General features: G+C 40.0%; 1 protein-coding gene across 3 annotated transcripts in view; it reads right to left on the bottom strand.

Annotated features, from left to right (window-relative positions):
- Positions 1–22,196, bottom strand: part of CLCN5 (chloride voltage-gated channel 5) — a 159,710-nt gene that overhangs the window by 20,520 nt on the left and 116,994 nt on the right. For 2 of the 3 annotated variants that reach the window (XM_033409629.2, XM_033409628.2), the window contains 3 exons: positions 6,585–6,736; positions 3,872–3,971; positions 286–473 (listed from right to left, as the gene is read on the bottom strand). In XM_033409629.2, coding sequence (XP_033265520.1) covers positions 286–473; positions 3,872–3,971; positions 6,585–6,736 — 440 coding nt within the window. Of the gene's footprint in view, positions 1–285; positions 474–3,871; positions 3,972–6,584; positions 6,737–8,859; positions 9,343–22,196 lie in introns of those variants that run through there. The other variant, XM_004281921.3, reaches the window with a different exon arrangement.

Genomic DNA, 22,196 nt, shown 5'->3' with positions numbered 1-22,196 from the left:
GATTCAGTCACACGGTGTACTAACAACTAAGAAGAAACATCAGGCTTGTTTAAAACAAGCAAAACATTTTAAGTTGTTGTGTAAGCATCAAAAAACTCCACATGTCAGAAGAGATAGAAATAGGACTGCACTTAAACCACAGAGAAAGGCAGCTGGCACTGGTTCCCCTTTTCATGAAAAGGAAAATAAAGGAAGCTTCCACATTTGCCACAGGGACAGTATAAGAAATGAAGTAAATGTAAGAATAATTAAATCAGTGGTTCAGAAATCTTCACTACGTGTTACCTCATTCGTGCTGATGATAAGCTGGGACCAGCTATTCCACTCTGGGCATTTGTCTCTGTCTTCAAAGGTGACGTGCTGGGAGTTCCAGCAACAGTGTTCATGGTTAAACCAGATTCCCCCTGTGCATATACCTTCTTTTAAGTCTGTCATCCAATGAGCAGAGATGTCTATCAAGCCAGCTAGGGAACCTGATTTGAGGGGAGGGAAGGAAAGGCCACAGTTGTCAGAGAAAATAAGGGAAAAGGAATCAAAATAATGGACAAGTATATACTTTCTCATTCCATCTGCAACCTCCTTCTGATTGTCTGTCTGCTTGCTTTTCACCTTTTATCTCTAATGGATTTTACCTGTTATTAAATGCCTGTTCAAGAGGGGAAAAAATAACAACAACAACATTGTCTGCATTAAACACTGTGTGTGCAGGATCTTTATTGTATATGGGAAACTTAGAGGAGAGCAAAGTGGTGGGGTGGGAGCAGGGGGCGAGTGGATTTGACTTTTAGCTGCTTCCCCGGCAAAGACTCTGCTTTGACTTAGAGTTGATGAATACTGATCCATAAAGACGGTCAAGTTTCTTAAAGTTTATTTTATTCTCACTTTATACATAAAACTGAGAAAATGTGAATTGCCCACGTTGAAGAATATTATATGATATTTATTTGAGATGGCTTGCCAAGGGCAGTTGATGAACACTATGAGGAAAAGGGCTCAGTCTCCACACCGATTTGGCTCCAGCAGCGAGGGAATTTGAGTGGTGGCAGGAAGGCATTCTAGGCTAAGGGAACTGAAGTTATAAAAGCACAAACTGTGATGTACATGGAAGATTAGATGAAGCTGTAGGTAGGTTGAAGCCTCCTGAGCCTAGGATGTGAACATTCTGAAGTTTTCTTAGTGACAAGGAACAAATAATATTTTATACAGAACGTTCCTCAAAGAAAATTATGAGAAAATGAATGGGGACTAATGCACTGCGGCTAATAGACTGATAGGGTTAAGATAGTTATAGTACTTTCAATTCTGCCCTTCTCATCATTTCTGCTGTCCAGATGAAGAAACGCTGGCATAAAGAAATTAAATGGTCTAGAATCGTGCTTTAGGGAAATAGCAAAGACATCATAAAATTCACAGCCCCTGAATTCCCAGACTGTTCCTGCATTCTGACACACTGCTTCTATTGTTGCTCTCCAATGCTTAAAAACAAAATACCCTGTGTGTATGAGGGAAAGAAAAATATTCACTGACCACCTAGTGACAAGACATACATTAAAAAGTTGAGGATATTACGCCTATGTTCCAACAGGCTGGAGGCCATGTCATGTGTATGTTTTGGTAGGTGCTAAGAGTGTTAACACACTCTCTTAGTTATTTACATATTTGAATAACCTAGTCAAATCTAACAAATTGTTTGACACCTACTCTTGGCCACTCCAGTTCCCGCTGTCTCTTCCTTCTAACTCCTATTGCACTTATTGCCTGGATTCAGAAAACTAACACGATGTTAAAGAGTTTGGCTAATTCTCTGGTTGTTTCACGTGTGCATGTCTTATTCTACCTAACAGTGGTACCCTTCATCCTATCTTCCCGTCTACATCTCCTTCTCCTTCTTTTCCCAATTGGCTCTTTCCTCCCTGGTTACAAATATTAGCAGGTTTCCCCTACCCTAAAGAATGAAATGCTTCCCCTTGTCTATGCTACCATTTCAAGCTTCTGTCCCTTCTCTCCTTCCAGTGACTACCCAGTATCCCCAAAACTTCTACAATGGTTGCCTTCCCTTGCAATCTGGTTCCTGGGTACTCCCTGGTGATCCAGTGGTTAGGACTCAGTGCTTTCACTGCAGGGGCCTGGGTTCGATCCCTGGTAGGGGAACTAAGATTCTGTAAGCCGCGTAGCGCAGCCAAGAAAAAAAAAAAAGAAATCTGGCTCCTAATATTTATCTGAGATGCTTTTTCAAGGTCACTGGTATCCTCCTAACTGCTAAACTACATAACCTTTTCTCAGTCCCCTTCCTTCTTGTCAGCTTCTGTGCAATACTCGACATTACAGACCACTCAGTCTATTATGAGCCACCTCTAAATTGTCCAGACCACGTCTCTATTCTGTGCGAGCCAGAAAAGGGACAGCATTAACACCCTAGACCATGGGTTGGCAAACTATGGCCCGAGGGTCAAATCTGCCTCTGTGTTTTTAAATAGAGTTTTTCTTGGTCACAGTCCAGCGAGTTTATTTTCCTACTTTCTATGGCTACATTCTTGCTATACAGACAATCTGGCCCACAAATCCTAAAATATTTACTATCTGGCCCTTTACAGAAAAGGCTTGCTGACCCCTGGCCCAGATAATCTTTGAAAACTCTGCTATGGATGAACCATTTCTCATTTGCTGCGATCATTTTATACTCCATGGCTCATGAATTATCTCTAGGTAACAGCAGCATTGTGAACAACTGGGCACTGTGTTGAGTGCTGTATCGCTGTATTTCATTCAATTCTCGCAACAAACTTGTAATATAGGTACTCTTATCCCCATTTTACAAGTCAGTAAACTAAAACTTCCAAGGGTTAAGAAACTTGCCTGAAGTCACAAAACTAGCAAGCGGTGGGGCTGGGATTCAAATCCAGGTAGCCATAAACTAGAGCCTGTGCTATTAACTACCATTCCATCCCAACCGCCATCCAATTTCCCACCTTTTATTTTAGCTCAATATTCTAAATCTTCCTAGGCCCATCTTCTAATGCCACAAGGATATAAGTCTCAGCATCTCTGCCTGGTATTCTTGGCTTTCTGCTTTCCCCATGGGAGGGGAAGCCTGCTTGGGAACCTGCTTTAAAGCTGTATTGCATAGCAAGTGTGCTATTCGTGTTTAAGATTATATATTATTTGGAGTGGCTTAGAAGGTTGATGGAGAAGATAGGAAAAGGTGGTACCATCCCAGTCCTCGGTCACCATGAAAGAGTAAGAATTTAGGCCCCCTAAGGGTATGAGCCATATCTTACATGCTTTTCTTTACTCCCAAATGAGAGAGCAGATATTTAAGAAATAGGTACAAAAATCTCTCAGGAAGTCCTCTTCTACATGTTCTTTCCTAAACCCCATGCTTACTAACATGTTAAAAAAAAAAGGGGGGGGGGAATTCTCTGGCTGTCCAGTGGTTAGGACTCAGTGCTTTCACTGCTAGGGCACGGGTTCAATCCCTGGTCGGGGATCAAGATTCTGAAAGCCACGCAGCACGGCAAAAAAACAAAAACAAAAAACAAAAAAAGAAAACCCTGTCTCTAATAGAAAGGTTCTTCCTCAAGACAAGCACCAAAAGGCAGTACTAACAGCACCTTTAAATGGATACAATATTTTATAGCATACAAATGCACTTAAATGCATTTCCTCATTTAACCTCATTTATTTAAGGAAGGAGATGAGGTATTACTACCTCTTTATAGACGGGGACATCAAGCTTCCCAAAGGTCCACAAACAATTCCGTTCATGTAGGAAAACAGTAAAGCACAGTATTCAATTCAGTTCATGACTTGGGAGAGGGGCACACCACAATTTTAGGAGATTTGTTTAGAAAGCTCACATGGTTTACCATACCTGATAAAAGCCCAATAAGTAGCATCAACAACCAGCCAGAAAAAGCATCGCTCACACTGTGAATTAAGGCCCATGTTGACTCCTTGCTTTTATTGGTAATCTAGGGAGAGATGAGAAAACATTGATACATTCTACACACACTCTTGCTTTTTTACCTCAAAATGTGCGATAAAGAAACACAAAGACAAACCTATTCATTGGAAATAGATTCCAATTTAGAGTTACTTCTCAAATCTTTGGCTGAACCAACGCCACCGCGAACTTTGAGCTTTATTGAACCCTGTCTTACTGAACCCACCTTCATCTCCAGTATTGCAATGTCTGCAAGTACCTTATTCAGGACTTCCCTATTAGCTGCTAAATTCTTATAACATCAATCTGTTTTGCTTATTGCAGCGGTCTCTTTCTAGCCTGGACATCAGATAGTCCAAAGATGGTCTCTTGACTCACAGCAAATAGTTTGATTGTTTTTCAAAGAATAAACAAACACGGGCTTATTTGAGGGGTTAAAAGTACAATTTGTGGTTTTCTACCTGGGGCTGCGCTTCAGGTCAGGCAAATTCCAAGACTTGATACCACAAACCTCTTACTGTACAGTGATCACAGATGTTAAATGATATCAGGGATGATCTCTTTCATTTTCAAAAACCTGCTGGGAATATCTGCAGCTTTCAAGAGGTGCAGAAACTTTTACCTTTTAGGTCCTAGCCTTGTTAATTTAACCCTTCAGTGCCCACACTTCAAAACCAAGCATTCTAACAGCTTTGTCATTAGTGCTTCCCCCTTCTCTGTACCTGTTTCTTTTTTTTCTTTCTTTTTTTTTTTTTTTTTGGCGGTACGTGGGCCTCTCACTGTTGTGGCCTCTCCCCTTGCGGAGCACAGGCTCCGGACGCGCAGGATCAGCAGCCATGGGCTCCGGACGCACAGGCTCATGGGCCCAGCTGCTCCGCGGCATGTGGGATCTTCCTGGACTGGGGCTCGAACCCATGTCCCCTGCATTGGCAGGTGGACTCTCAACCACTGCGCCACCAGGGAAGCCCTGTACCTCTATTTCTTATCTTTGAAAGTGTAAGTTAGCTACCCCGTCTTGATCTGCAGTAACATCACAAGTAATAAATTACTATAAAATTTTAAAAGCAGTTTAAAATTTCATTTTGACTTATGACTTTAAGTTTCCAATTTAAGTGCTGAAAGTAGATGAGGTGATACTTTTCCCTATGACACTGTTTCCATTCAGATGATGAACAGTTAATGCTAAAAAAGGTCACCTTTGAACATTTGATAAACACATTTTAATTGATTTTAAATTATTATTAGCTGATATAATGTGCCTCAGATGCAACCATTTTGATATAATGGGAAATGTGCCCTTGTCATATCACAGGTGGCTTTCACAATCTAAGTAACATGTTGAATAAGCAAATGGTGACAAACTGAACTCTGAATACAGATAGCAAAAATTCTAAAGCCGTAAGATTCTATATTTTAAAGGCTGCCTGATGAATTGATATAAAGAAAGCATATGTGTGTATGTTCCCAAATAGCAGGAATCTTATTAAAAAAAACGAATGTTTTACAGAGATCACCTTTTTGAGTTAGGAGAAGAAAACTCTATGGGATTATGACAAATCCAAGGACTACAAAGAAATTTCTCAAAACCTGTACCTGGGACAACCTGACTCCTGGGTTTAGGTGGTCTTGAGAAAGCCAGTCAGGAGCTCGGAAAGGAATGAAAAGTGATCTGAACCTGACTGCTCAGGAGATTCACTCAGGTCTAAGAGGAGGAAATCATGAATTTAGGAGAGAATGGAGTCAACTTAAAAATCGAATTTTAAATTTGGAATCAAAGCAGAAATAGTAAGGAAGAAAAAATAATCATACTTACTGTTGGCTGAAGAAATGTTCCCTACTGAATCAGGATGACTGGGGCTGGGGCCCTACCTTTTGAATAAGCTCTCTATGTGCTCCTGACACAAACTAGAAATTGTGATTCCCTGATTTAAATGATACACAGCAATAAGTTAAAGGCAAATGACCTTGGCGGACTGCTCTGAAAAGTTTTCACAGTACTTTGAAAAGAGAAAAGTAGGGAGACTCTCTCGTCATATTCAAAACAAAACTGGGCCATAGCTATAAGTACCATCTATCACCTATCATATTAATATCATTGATTTGAATTTGATTGGTCTTGTGGTTTTGTGTGAGTTGAATGCGTAAATTTGCTTTGGTTTTATGGTTGTACAAGAGCTATAATCACGGGTTTACCCTGTAAGCTTCAGTAAACACTACAGCTCTGAGATTTTTTTTTTCTTTTATTCCTTTAAAAAGAGCCCATTTACTTTTCTTAGGTGTAAAAATCCTGCTTCAAGGGAAAACCATAAAAGAGAGATGAGATGGGGAAGGAAGATCTTTGAAATTTAATTTGGTTCCTCCCACCAACTTTGTTTTCACCTCTCTGCACAGGCATTTATACCCAATGATCCTTTTCAACCACTTACTATCGGGAGATAAATCATCATTAAATATAAATTCTTTTCAAAATCATATACAAGATACCTTAAAAATAAAAATATATTAAAAATAAAACCCTACATGTCCAACAGATTCAGCCACATCCAGTGTTGAGGGAAAGAATACATATAAAGAATCTATATCTTCAACTTCTTCTTCTGAAGTTTCCTAACACTCACTCACAAAGCATCTTTCGTCTTACCTCTCGGTGCCTATCCCGGTCTCGAGACTTCTCTCTCACCCAATCAATTGTATTGAAATCATCATAGGTCCCCACACCAGGGATTGGCTCCTCCAAGAAGTCCATCATCCTATTTGAAGAACCTATTCCTCCACCATTGTATGACTTGTCCTCTGGATTGAACAGAAAACAGACATTAGTACTTCAGACACTCTGGACATTTTTAATACCTCTTTTCTGAGCACCAAGAGGTGAGCCCTTAAACTATCAGATGACTACTGTTAGGGTGTGCTGATAAAGCAGAATAATCACCTGGTCGGAACATCCATCACATTCAGAAGTTTCTGTGGCTTAGGCACAAAACGATGAGCATCTCGAGGCAGTGTGTGAATGGAAAGGGACGTATGAGAGCCACAGTACAAAGGGAGAATTGACAGGGGTTGAAGTTCAGTGGGAAAGGATTTGTGAAACAAAAAACAGGAGCTTGCAGCAGCTTAGGTATTTCAGTTTCTGTTCTAGGATGAAGACAAAAGGGTCAAAGGTCTTTGCAGACAAATCAAGTCAGAAACCATTTTACATTTATAAGGCAGTAATTCCATCCTCAGAGGTGGCTTTTGCCTGAGTGGGGACTCCAAAGAAAGCACGTAGGTCTCTTCTAGAGTTAAGCTGGCTGGAATGTACGTATTTCCCTTCCATAGATATAAGACTTTGATTCCTGATGCCATGGGTTTGTGGAAACTTTTACTGAGTATACCAGGACAGTCTAAGAAAAAAAGTGCATGGCTCAGAGATGACACGTCCCTCCCTGATCCTTCAACTGGAAGAAACATATCCTTTTGGCCAACAATCACAGTCCTTCACCTGCTTCGTTTTTAGCACTTCTACTACAATTACTTAAGCAAATGCTTTATCTTCTTTTCTAGACTATAAGCTCTTTGAGGGTAGCCCTATTATCTGATTTACCATTGCCTTCTCCAGTGTCTAGCACATGGCTACGACCCAATAAATAACAGCTGAACCCAAGTTTGTTTGATGAACAGTTGGGATGAGGGAGGAGTGTTCAAACTCAGAAGCTGCACTTACACAAGGTTCCTTAGTATTGCTTAACAAACTTCTTCAAAATATTTCCACAATCCTCTGGTGAAACAAGATTTCACTATTAAACACAAAATGTAAAACTGTATTCAGGAATGCATGCAAATGCACAATGAGGAAAAATGCAGAGTAATGCCATCAATGAACTCAACCAGCCACAGCTCACATTTGCAGCATCAACCTTGGCAGGGACAAAGTTCTATCGAGACTGTTTGGTGATGAATCCCTCTGTGAAGAAGGCCAAAGTGGGCCTGAGCTGACCCCCTCTTCCCCCATCCATACCCCCACCTTCACTCTAAACTCCTAATAGACAACTTGAGCACCCTCAAAGGATAAGTTTGAATTAACACCCAAGTTGCACCTGGTTTACAAAGTCTAAGTCTCCTGAATACCTAGTTCAGCATACCTTTCCCAAGCAACACACACACATGAAAGGAAAAGCTCTGCAGAATCCCAATCATAATAAGGGTGGGGGTGGGGTGAGGGTGGAGTGGAGGAGATGAAAAAGTTAATCTTAAAACCCCTAACCAAAGTCCTTTCCATATCTTCAAGCATACCTGGCCATAAAATGGTTGGCTGCTTAATCACCAGCCCAGCATTTCCTATCATGTCAGTGGCATACTGATAAAGATTAATGCTGGTGCGTTGTTTGAGAGCTTGGAGGGAAACAGTCAACCGGGAAATGAGGGCAGAAAGAGACTAAAGTATGTGGGGCAGGGGGGAACCAAGCTGTTTCAATTCTCAAGACAAACGCTGACATGAACACAGGACACCAACCAACCAGAAACTGACTTTTTAAAGCAGGTTAATGCTTCAATTGAATTTGGTCTGGTTTAAGTGTGCTCCTTTCAGGAGAAATTTTCAAAGGATTTTGTGAAACTGATTTTTAAAAGCACCCAATAGTTACCTAACGTTACGCTGTATATCAAATGAGGCCCCCAGCTGGAAGAATATTAAGACAAAATGAAGATCTGCAACAAGCTTCCTAACAGGAAAGAAAAAATCCTATTACATCACTAGGTAACATGAGCACTGCATCATCCTTCTTTGTAGATAGTCTCCTATTATAAATGCAAATTGTCAGGCAGCTCTAAAAGAGCAGGCAGTGATTAGAATCCGACAACAGACTGCTTGTGATTCTCCAGATCCCCTTCTCCCTGGGGTCACGCTTCGGTCCTTGGCCAGGCTCAAGTCTGCTTACCTTCAATCACAGCTTTCTTTTTTTCTGCCTCAAGGAAGAAATAACCTTGGCAGCCCGCATTTGCTCATTTAGGTTGAGGAGCTTTTACAGAAGGAGCCCCTGTCTGAACTGCTTTAGAAGGGCACTTGCTGCATTCTCTGCCTTTCACAGGAACAAACGCCACCTAAAGAACCACCAGTGTTCCCTGGCGGTCAGAATGTGATGTCACCGTTGGAATCACGTGACCAGACCCTTGGACCAGCCTTGGAGAAAGGAAGATTTTTAACCGAGCACAGAAGCCTTAAAGATGTAGTCTCATCTAAACAAATGTCATCAAACTTGGGGCAGTCAGGTCAGTTCAGAAAACTGGGATCCAGAAGTTTTAGTTTTCAGACCTCATTTAGCAGGAAATCTATGAAGGCAAAGTAGAAATATCGGAAAGCATTTAGAGTTACAGAGACCCTAAGTTTAAAAAAAAAAAAAAACGAGGCAGGGGAGACAGGCAAATATAGAAAGGCTTTTTAAAAAAGGGCACTGGATACCAATAACAGATAAAATCTCACAAATGTAACAAGCTAAATAAGTGAAATGAGTGACAGATGCTGGACACAAGAGAGCACATAATATGATTCTATTCATGTAAGTTCAAAGTCAGCCAAACCTAAATTATATCATTTTAGGACACAAATGTAAGTGACTACATTCCAAAGAGAAGCAAGAAAATGACAGAAGTAAAGACAATAAAGCCAGAAGTAAAACCAGAGGAGAGAGGGGGTCGCCATCTGGATGGAGCACATGATGAGGGTGGGGCTTCTGGAAGGCTGGCAATTTTTCTTAATCCGGGCAGGGGTTACCTGAGTATTCACATTATAATTATTCTTTAAACTGTACACACATGTTTTATGTCTTTCTCTGCACACATCATAGAGAAAATTATGAAAAACTGAACCACATATGAACTTACTATACAAAGTCAGTTCTTTAATACCACCTAGTAACTTTGAAAACTCAGAAAGCAGTCGAGAAAATGAGGCGTGTTAGTGGTAGTGCTCTACCTAGAAAGCAACATCAAGTCTGATCTCATTAATCCAACCTGAGTAAAAGTAGCTATTTCAGCCATAAAAATTAATTCACTACTACAGTTGCATTGTTTCAAAGGCTTTCCCTTCTCTTGTCTTATTCCAAAGGCTATTTTTAAGCAGGTTTTAATAAACGGTGCACTAAGGCTAGTCCAGTAAAGAAGAATGAAATTGCCATCTCTCACTATACCTACCACTGCTGTATGATATATAGGAAAGTTGTTAAGAGAGTAAATCCTAAGAGTTCTCATCACAAGGAGAAAACTTTTTCCTTTTTTCTTTTCTTTCTTTTCCTTTTATTGTATCTATATGAGAAGATGGATGTTAGCTGAACCTACTGTGGTAATCATTTCACAATATATGTAAATCAAAGCATCCTGCTGTATGCCTTAAACTTATACAGTGATGTATGTCAATTATTTCTCAATAGAACTGGAAAAAAGAAAAGAAAAAACCTGCCATCTCCGAACTCCTTACGTGAATCCACAGAACAGCCACTGTTGAACATTAATCTAGTCAGTGTGCTCCGATAATCAGACCTGAATGTAGGGCTTTCAAATGTTGTGATTACTCTCATCAGTTCTTAAGGCCCAATGCATCCTGAAATGTCAGTACAACAAAACCTTAGGAAATGTGAGGCGCTTCATGGAACCTGTATGCTTTTGGTCCGTCCATCATATATCACCATATATGATGATATCTCAGTCTCTTGATGAACTAACCTAGCACTAATGAGAAGTAAAATGAAGTGGCAATGGAAAGTATTGTGGCAAAGAACTAAAAAGCTTAAAAAGCAAAACCTATGGCCCAAGTGTGACTGTCTTATACAATTACACTTTTAGAAAAGTATGTATATCTTACTTAGAGAGGATGACAGGGCCAACCTCACAAGCCTCCTTCAAAGTTATTCTTTACTCAATAGGATTCTGCCTATAGTATCTGAAGACCACTACAGAATTAACTTACTTTAATAAGATTTACATTATCTTTTTAGATTATTTTATACTTTAAGATACTATCTTTTTGGTACTTAAAAAGTGTGTAGTTCTTCAATGTACAGTGATTGGATTGCATAACCAGTACCATGTCAATAACTTCTGATGAAAGTTCATGTGTTTTTCAAATACTCCATCAGTGCTTCTAGGGGAGGAACTTTTTTATTCCATGTAAATTTACCTCTTTTGAAAATTAGAGGGCTGATAGCCATGACACAGTCCTCATACTAAAATGAGATTTAATTACAATTCAGATTAAGAAATGAGGCACTGGATTTGTAGCAACATGGGTGGACCTAGAGATTATCAGACTAAGTGAAGTAACTCAGAGAAAGACAAATAGCATATGATATCACTTATATGTGGAATCTAAAAAATGATACAAATGAATTTATTTACAAAATTAAAACAGACTCACAGACATAGAAAACAAACTTATGGTTACTAAAGGGGAAGGAGAGGGGGATAAATTAGGAGTTTGGGATTAGCAGATACACATTACTATATATAAAATTGATAACCAACACGGACTTACTGTGTAGCACAGGGAACTATACTCAATATTTTGTAATAACCTATAAGGGAAAAGAATCTGAAAAGGCATACACACACACACACACACACACAAATTACAATGAGAATTGTTGTATTTTTTTGGCTGTAATTTATGCAATTGCTTTTTGTGATTTTTTAGAAAAGGAGGCACCTGTGTTACTTCATTATTGTAAAATTTTCTTAACCAAAATTTGGTGAATGTTAGTAGTCAGTCTACCTCACTTTTTGCTTATGATTCTAAATTGTTTTAAGTTGTGTTTACAGTACGTTCTTGTCCTTTAACTTGGTGAATGTAGTAAAATTCTCTCCCATCCCCCCCAAAATATATATGAATCACTTTGCTGTACACTAGAAACTAACACAACATCGTAAATCAACTATACTTCAATTTAAAAAAAAAAGAAATGAGGCACTGGTATTCAGAATTTGACATATTTCTTTTACTCTTTTCTACCCCTCTATTCCCTTCTCTGCCAAATTTGTAATCTCTAGCACATGTTTCTTTATACAGACTGCCAGGTCAACATATTATTATGGAAATAAGAGAAAGAAATGCTTACCAATTTTTAATGCATCCTATGATAAAACCACAATGATAAAGTTAATATTTGGGGACAAACAGAGTTATCTTTGTGGAACACAGATCTGATCAGATCATTTTCTGTTTCTAACACGTTAGTGGCTCGTACAACAATGTTTTTAAAACTTTCAACATAGGAAGACCACTTAATGAGCATTTGGCACAAGTGTGGACTAGGAATTGTAAGATATTCATTATAATTTTTAGAATAGGAAAAAATTATTTTATTTTTTTAAATAAGTAAATTTTTACAAAAGAGAGCAGTGTTGTTTAAAAAAAAGATTTTGAAATATTTTTCCAACCACTTTGGAAAAAAATATTTTTAAATGTATAATAAGGATGATGACAATGACACTGCTAATTTTTTAAGGTTTTACCAATGAGAGGGATGAAACTGTTTGCACTCTTTCACAGAGGTATCTATATCTGACTTGATGACAAACAGCTTAAGCTGTGGGTCTTATTCCACATCCAATTGGTTTCTTTTCTTAGCATTTTTATTACTTAGCAGAAAGAAATATTAATGTCATAAAACTAAGTTGTCAAGAATGGCAGTAGAGATTATTCCATTCAGGACCAACTACTGAGGTACAAAGAGAGTAGTAAAACACAAAAGGCGGGCTTCCCTGGTGGCGCAGTGGTTGAGAGTCCGCCTGCCGATGCAGGGGACACGGGTTTGTGCCCCTGTCCGGGAAGATCCCACATGCCACAGAGCGGCTGGACCCGTGAGCCATGGCCGCTGAGCCTGCGCTCCGCAACGGGAGAGGCCACAACAGTGAGAGGCCCGCGTACCAAAAAAAAAAAAAAAAAAAAAGAATTAAAAGATTTAAGCTTCTGGTGTGTAAATACTCTACCAAGGGAAGAAGAGTAAAATTAAACAACGACCCTAAATATCAGATTGGGGTGCTTATTAGGCAACTCTAGATTCTTGCCTCTATACAAAAAAAAAAAAGTAAAACTTAGGTTTTTGAAGGCATAGTGTGCCCTTCAAAGTAAGTTATATTTAAAATGATTTAATGCTCTAGCAGGAAAATGATTCAGGTTAAAGTACATCTAGCTCTTAAATGATAAAAGTCACCCAAGAGCTAACCTGGATTGCTTGAGTCTGGGAAAAAACGTACAAAAAACAAGTCAGAAAAATAAGTCAACCTTGAAACAGCTTTCCCGGTAAGTTACACTTAGGTCTAAAAACTTAATTAATGGGTGTTTAAAAGCACACTGCTTGAATGAGGAGGCATATAAATGAATGTACTTAGCTCATTTTCCTTTATGGAAACCACTTTCTAATTTTTTTCTAAAAATCACATGATGCTTAAAACTGGAAAACCCCTTAAAATACAAGAAAAGAAACTCCAATTTGAGAATAATGTTTATTTCAATCCCTAACCAATATGCCATTAGACATTTCCCTGGGGAGCTGAACAGTAACTGATTAAGTGAATTAGTTAAACACTAACAAAGACACAAGGGGAAAGAGGATAGAAGGAAACCTCGTGCACCCTGAAGTACTGCTTTAGCGATAACCACAGCTGCATGAGGGCTCACTTATTGGCAGCAGCCTAAAGAAAGAAATAAGCACTCAAAGAAATGGAGCAGGGCTATTGGTACGTATCACAGGACTTGAAAATAGTTCCATTTTTAGAATGTATTTCAGTTTTTACAGGGATATATTGTATATTTGCAAGGCTAAAAGCACGTGTACAAAAAAGTCAACACTCGACCTAGCACACATCAGCAGATATTCATCCTGCAATCTTTTAAACTGTACCTTCATTCAACAGCAAGTACTAAGGGTCTATTATGAGCCACTTCTCACTTCCATACCTGCACCCTTTTCCCTTCTTGTACTGGTTCATCCATTCCAGATCTCCCAATAAGCCATGAACCCTTTCACATTCCATTCATCTCTACGTTTGAGAATACATTACAGTTGAAGCCCCAATAATTAGTCAACATTTTTAGGACCTTTCTATATATCAACTTGTGCCTCCATTTTGCTTCCCCACTTACCGAAACCCAGTGGCTGAAAAGCAAATGCTTTCCCCCCCCTCCCCCCGCCCCGGCCACACCACCCTGCGGCTTACGGTATTGAACCCAGGACCACAGCAATGAAATAACAGAGTCCTGACCACTGGACCGCCAGGGGATTGCCCTGAAAAGCAAATGTCTTCCTATGTAAGCCCTGGAGAATGTCACAGGACCATGTTATGTTTTAATATACTACCTTAGTTCGGCCCCAGGACACTTATTCAGGGTGACTATTCCATTGATACACATCTGTACAGCCATACTGGTTGTTAAACAGTGAAATACCTGTGGCTGTAGATAAATAACTACTCTTTCCCAAGGACTCTCCTCCCCCACAACCATCCCCCCCGAGGCTCCTGAACTTTCCCATGATGCAGCAGCTGGAACACTAGGAGGCTCCAGAACACTACCCGCAGCTATATCTGACATCCAATCTGACGGGTCAGTGCCTGTGTTGTTTTGACTGTCACCCTGCACCCATTTCATTTAAGGACTGACTGCTTGGTTCCTGCTCACAGCACGTTAAAATGTGAAGCTAAGAGGCAGGAAGGACAACAAAGAGGAAACTCTCTATCCCAGCTCTGCTGAGCTAGACAATCAGAGAGGTGGGGAGAGAGGTGGGGAACGGGACTGCAAAAACAATAATGAATCTATGATATGTACTATTAAAATGAAGTGTGAGGGCCATGAGAAGTATATAGGAAGGTGGGGCATGGGAGAAAGGGATAGGGAAAAGGCTTTCGAGATATGCGTGAATCTAGATTCTTATACCACCTTCAGACTCCTTGGTTCCCATTGGATACAGCTCTGCCCCCACTGGGTTGTAGACATTTGCTTGACAGTGTACCTTTTGTGCCTTCTATTCCCAGCATCTACTCTAATGCGGAAGTTCCCCACCCAAATCACTTTCATTACCAGTGGAGCCAGGGTGCTAATTGCCAGAGTTACCAGTGTTAGGAAAAATAGCTTGAGGAGTATGGCTTGATATCTGCAGACCCCCACTGTACAAAATCAATGTAGAAATAGAAGTAGAGGGGATAGGTTTGACAATGTTGCTGAGAGGGTTGTCCACATAAAGAAAATAGCCCTCTGCTCCATTACTTGTTTTTCATTCCTTCCTTCTCAAATTTATACATAAAAGGGACTGACAAGAAGACTGGTAAATGTAATGGGTAGGGAAGCCCTGCTCTAAAATGCACATTCCATACCAGAGTATTGAGAAAGCTTTTGGCTAGCACGATCCTGTGTGACTACTTGTGCTTATTATTTTAGAAGCAGCATTTCTCCAGTTCTTCTATATTGAGTCTGCATTGGTTTCTCTCTATTAATCTCCAAAAGGAAGTTGGGGAAAAAAGATTAGCAACTATTCTTTAGCAGGAGAAAAAACTTCAAGAGAGGAAATACCAAGTAGGAGATTCTTCTTGGATTCATGGGAATAGTGTGATGTCATGGACAAAAAAAAAAAACAAAACAGTTAAACACACACACACACACACACACACACACACACATAACCTAGGAATTGCTCTTAAGGAAACACTTGTACCTGTGCACACCAATGTATGTATGCTATTCACTGCAGCACTGGAAACAATGAAAGAGTCCAGTAATGGGGGAATAGCATAAGGATAGAAGTAGACTGATGTGTACTGAAATAGAAAAATCTCCCAAACTTACTATGTGATAAAAGCAAGTTACAAAATAATAAGTAGATTTTTTAAAAAAATTAAAGTGTGTGTCTCTGTGTTAACTTGATAGAAAAAGAATTGAAAGGGTCATAACTGAGTTATTTTGAAGGGTTATCTCTGGAGTGGGAAGTAGTGAGGGAACTTTCACATTTTATATACATGTGTATTGTTTGAATCTTTAACAGTGACGTGTATTTATGTGTTATATAAGTGTTTCTAAAAATAAAAATAATGATAATGCAGCTAGAAGAGTAGAGACAAGACATTGCAAAGGGAAGACTTCCATGCTGAGAGGCAGACCACTGGGGTATTTAGAAACAAAGCAGGTGACAGTTTCTGTAGAACACTAGGAGGAAAGCACCAAGCGGAAGATGACTTAACTAAATTTTTACATGAAAGTCAATGGGAGGACTTCCCTGGTGACACAGTGGGGTTAAGAATCCTCCTGCCAATGCAAGGGACACAGGTTCCATCCCTGGTCTGGGAAAATCCCACATGCCATGGAGCAACTAAGCCCGTGCGCCACAACTACTGAGCCTGTGCTCTAGAGCCTGTGAGCCACCACTACTGAGCCCACGTGCCACAACTGCTTAAGCCCACACACCTAGAGCCTGTGCTCCGCAACAAGAGAAGCCACCGCAATGAGAAGCCTGCACACTGCAACGAAGAGTAGCCCCCACTTGCCGTAACTAGAGAAAGCCCACGCACAGCAATGAAGACCCAATGCAGAAAGGAAAGAAAGAGGGGAGGGGAGGGGAGGGAAGGGAAGGGAAGGAAGGAAGGAAGGAAGTCTTTGTGATCAGATCCATTGTCCAGCAGTGAGAAGATACAGATTCCAACCCTAGCTCCATAACTCACTAACTGTGTCACCCTGGGCAACTGTCTTGATCTCTGTGGGTTTCAGGTTCCCCATCGTAAAAATGAGGGCATATCAGCATGTATGATTTTTACGGTCCTTTCCAACTCGCGTACTCTATAATTTTAGCAATGATTATTTGTGGGTTATTCGTACATTGTGTTGAATGACTTCTGAGAAGACATTAGCTTTGAGGAATTCCAAATGGTATTTTGATTGCAGAGTTATCACAGAATACCCTTCTGGCAAGATCAATAAATGGTACTACCAATCCTTAGGAAAGTAAGATTCAGCTGAGAGATGAAGTAGAGCACAACCTGGGACCCAACACTTCCAGTCTGTGCCTAACTAGAACTATACCAACATGGCCACGGTACCTCTGGAGTACCTGCTAGCCACAGACCCCGGAAACACCCAGCACACACTCCTGAAACATCACAGCAACCCTCTCATCTACCACATAATGCCATAAATTGGAACAAGGTGAGGTTCATAATAATCCACTCAGGATTTATTAGAGGCCAAACGCCCTGTAATTTTTTTCTCCCTTTGAGAGGGGACCAAAGTGGTCTCACTAATTAGAAAATAAACGGGGAGCTTCCAGATTCAGCTCTGGCAAGTAAAAAGCTCAGAAATTGTCTTGCTGTATACTTGAAACTAATACAACATTATAAATTAACTATACTTCAATTAAAAAAACAAAAAAGTTGTTGCTCCCATTCGTACAGCAAGAAAAAGCTAGACAAACTAAAAAAATCAATAACTTTTCTTAGACCCACCGGAGAATTGCTGCAAGGGAAACTCTTACCCCCAAATCTGAAGAGACAGGCTTATCCAAAAAGACACAGAGAGATCTGCTTACCTGGAGTAGAAACTGCTAGAACCATAACTGGTAGGGCTACTTAAAGGCAACTTTGATGAATTGCTGAAGGCTGTGTGTGGACTTGTGTGAGAGTAAGGATCTCCTGAGCCTATACTTCGGTGGCTTTTATCTCCAGGAACCCTACCAAGTTCTCAAAATGAAGAGCTAAGAAACATGTCCTCCTAGCTCAGAGGAGAAGTGAAGAGCTATCATTGTGAAATAGGCCAGACCTGTCTCTGTAACAGAGGCCTATGCTCCAGGGGAAAATACTTTGCCTGAGCCTTATCCCAGTTGGGGGAAGGGCATTCTTCCCTCTCCAGCCCTAACCCGTCTCACTTAAGGGAAAAAAAGCAAAGTCAGTAGGGGTCTGGGCTTCCTGGAAATGGGCTGGGAATGCTGAGGTCAGAGACAGGAGTAGGGGGCAGGGAGAACAAAAAGCTATAACACCGGATTATACTTTGTGAAGGTTAAAGACACAAGACACAGGTCCAACAGACAATGCAATTTAATCAGAAGATTATAAAATAACCTGCTCCCCCATACCATACAACCACACTAATGGGGCTCCCATATCTTAATAACAGTGGATTACAGCTGCAAGACACAGAATCTCTTTCAAGGAATTGTACTTAAGGAAACTCAAAATCAAGAGAGAAGACAAAAACAAGGACACTACAGGAATTTAACCCCTGGCACTAATAATTACACCAAACATTAAACAAAGCCCAACTCCTAGCCAGTTTAACATAAATCTTAACACAAGGGAATTAAACTAGAAACCAGTAACAGAAAAATAGCTGGAAAATGACTAAATACCTGGAAATTAAGCAACATACTTCCAAATAACCCATGGGTCAAAGAAGTCTGAAGACAAATTTTAAAATATTTTGAAGTAAATGAAAATGAAAATACAACATAACAAAATTTGTGGGATACAGCAAAAAGCAGTACTTAGAAATTTATAATATTAAATGTGTATATTAGAAAAGAAGAGCTAAAATCAAAAGATCTGAACATCACCAGAGAAAACATACAGATGGCAAATAGCAAATGAAAAGATGCTCAACATCATTTGTCATTAGGGTAATGCAAATTAACAACAAGTTCCCACTACACACCTATTAGAATGGCTAAAACCTAAAACACTGACAATACCAATTGCTCACAAGGATGTGGAATTACAGGAACTCTCATTCATTGCTGCTGGGAATACAAGATGGTACAGCCACTTTAGAAGACAGTTAAGCAATTTCTTATAAAACCAAACATAGTCTTACCATATAATCCAGAAATTGCATTTATATATTTACCCAACTGACTTGAAAACTTAACGCCCACAGGAAAAACTACACACAGATGTTTGTAGCATCTTTAGTCATAATTGCCAAAAGTTGGAAGAAACCAAGATGTCCTATAGTAGGTAGGTGAATGAATAGACAAACTGTGGTATATCCAGACAATGGAATATTATTTAGGGATGAAAAGGAACGAGCTATCAATCCACACAAAGACATGAAAGAACCTTAAATGCATACTGCTAAGTGAAGGAAGCCAATCTGAAAAGTCTATGTACTGTATGATTCCATTTATAAAGACATTCTGGAAAAGACAAATTTATAAAGATGAAAACGGATCAATGGTTGCCAGGGACTCAGAAGAAAGGATGCTGAATAGGTAAGACACAGGAGATTTTTTAGGGCAGTGAAACTATTCTGCATGATACTGTAATAGTGGATACATGTCACTATGCATTTGCCAAAATCTATAGAGTTTTACAGCACAAAGAGTGAACCTTAATGTATGCAATTAAAAAGAAAATCTCAGGATGGAATGCAGAATGTGGCAAAAGAATCCAATTATATCACAAATTTGTGAAACAGCCTCACTAAAGGAAAAAGATGCTGACCCAAGTAACTGGAAATGAGTGGAGTTTGTAAGACTAAAGGTAAAAGAATTTTGTATAAGCACTTTACTGTAGTTGATAAAGTAGTTTCCCACGGAGGGTATGGCTTAACAATTTGAAACCATGCACATACACTGGAAATGAACAGTTAAATATTGGATGGTGGATGGTGGGAGCCACGTTTCTCACTACCTGGAGGGGAAGGTTACAGACAAGCAAGGGGAGGAGGCAAGAATGATCCATGTGGTAACGGATTACAGTTAGAGACACCAGTATGATCTCATGTTTAGCTTAATATAGATGCAGATAGTTACATACAGATAATCTATTTACAGGTATGTGTAAATACATGGGTCAGAATACACATATATTTATATTTCCTTACTGAGAGGACCTAGAAGCAACAACGCCCCAACAGAAAAAAGCACACCTCCTGCCCAGATCTTGCTTTCTAATACCAATCTCCGCTGAAAGGAACTAGGGCTCCTTGGAGAAATGGCTGATTCTAGGACTGAGGCAGGAAGTATATAACATGGGCCTGGAGCATATTGTAGTACCAGAAAGTAAATAAGTGCTTAAGAAACCTGCACAGTGACAGGGATACATCAAAGGGAGACAGAGCCAATTGAAAGAGCTCCAAATGCAAAGTTAGAAAAATTTGAATAAAATAAAGTAATAATGGATTATAGCCCAAAGTATTAAACAGATGAGTCCCTACTGATATAAATAAGTGAATGAATAAATAACTGAGAATAGAGAAATCTCCGATGAAGAACAATTCCAAATAGTGTTTGTAGATACTTCACCCTCAAGGAGGTAGAGAATAACTTCCTTATTCTTAAGTGTCAGCTACGCAGTGACTTCCTTAATCAAAGAACACATTATGGAAAGGATGAAAAAAGAGTAACTTCACAGGGGAGAAAACTGACAAACACTACCTCAGCCACGTGATCAAGGTGAACATCAGCAGTGATGAGTCATATTGATGGTATATACCTTTGATATGATGTGGTAAGAATGACACTTTACCTCTAGTCTTCCCCCAAGCCCCAGTCCAATTATGAGAAAAACATCAAACAAATCCCAACTTAGCAACATTCTACAAATACCTGGCCAGTAATCCTCAAAACTGTCAAAGGTCACCAAATACAAAGAAAGTCTAAGAAACCAACACAGCCAAGAGGAGCCCGAGGAGACACGACAACTAAATGTAATGCGGTGTCCTGGATGGGACATTCGGTAAAAACTCAGTAGACCTGAATAAAACATATACTTAAGACAAAAATATAAATATATAAATGGGGGAGAGATTAGAGGGCATACATTCTGAAATCTGACCGGGTATTTTCCCATTAAAGAACCTAAAGGAAGCCTTTAAAGCCTATGGACCATAACCATAGGCCTCATTTTATGGGGTCAGCATATTAAAACAGGTGAGGTTTATGGCCCCACGGAGCTTTTGATAAGGGCTACTTTTTCTTTTTTTCAAGCTCAAAAAGCAGCGATAACAATTGCCATTCTCCTAGGCTAAGCGTTTAGGGAAGTTTGAATATTATGAGGGTGACGGTTCCCAAATTCCCTTTCCTTCTCCTCCTGGCACCATCCACACAAATGAGTCAGTTTGGGAGAGCCTAACCGAGATGATGAAGGGAGGATTCTCCATGAGCTGAAGCCTAAGATGTTTTCTGTTTCTCTCTGAAGGAATACTATGATCTTTCTTTACAGCGGGGCAGAACAAACAGAACTGTTTCACAGCTTCCATGGTGGATTTCATGCACCGTCATGTTTTTCATTTTAAAAGATTTTTCCCTTCCCTGGGACATCGGGAGGTTATGCTGAGGCTGGCAGGGGTGGTCTGGGCATGTTCTCACACGTGAGAGGGAAATGGCCTGCTCATACTCCACCTGGGCTTTGAAGTCATCTGTGTCTCTTCTGGTTTATTCTCCATGTCTAATTGGTCCTATTGATCCCCACTCTGAAATTTCTCCAGAACTTATTCTTTCCCCCTCTCCATTTCCTGCTGTCTTAATTCAGGCCTTTGCTCTTTTGCCTAGATTGTTCAAAACTAACAGTTTAACTGGTCTTCCAGTCTCCAGCATACTCTTCCCCTGAACCTATCTTCCACACTGCCATAATTCTCTAAAACACCAATCTGATCACATCATTCCTCTGCTTTTAAATCATTTGGTGACTCCTTGGTTACAAGATGAGGTCCAAAAGCACAGACAATCTGGACCCCACTTAGATTTCTAACTAGATCACCCAGCCTATATCCTGCTCCAACTCTCACCATCCCCACCCTTGGAGTCTCAGGCCTCAGACATACAGACTCTGTTTCTCGAGCAGAGGACGCTCTCTCATGCTGCTATGTGCCTTTACCTGTGCTGCTCTTTCTGCCAGGAATGTCTCCTCATTCTACAGTTAGGGAGTAGCAGCAAGGCATGCTAGGTAGAAAGACAAGGAAGCGAGGGGGAAAAGAGAATCGAAGAACGTTACCAAAACAACACAGTTCGTATCTGGGTGTTCCATAAATGAATGAATCGCTGAATTGCTGACCAGGAGTTCCAGGCTGCGGAGGCAGGCAAGTGAGAACAGATGGACTATGAGAATAGCTCTGAATTTCTTCCTGTTACTCAAACCCTTTTTCTATTTGCCTCCTCCTCCCCTTCTTTCAGATCTCTGTGTTTATGTTTCTTCTAATTTACAGACTACTATAACACTACCTCAGATGCATTTAACCATGACATGCATAATTTATTTATTCATTACTCATAAATCAATCCCTCCAGCCATCTGGAAAACAAGGACCACT

Source organism: Orcinus orca, chromosome X (genome assembly GCF_937001465.1).
Source record: "Orcinus orca chromosome X, mOrcOrc1.1, whole genome shotgun sequence".
Taxonomy (NCBI): Eukaryota; Metazoa; Chordata; class Mammalia; order Artiodactyla; family Delphinidae; genus Orcinus; species Orcinus orca.
Note: the sequence above shows the minus strand (reverse complement) of the source record. Positions and strands in the feature narration are given on the sequence as shown.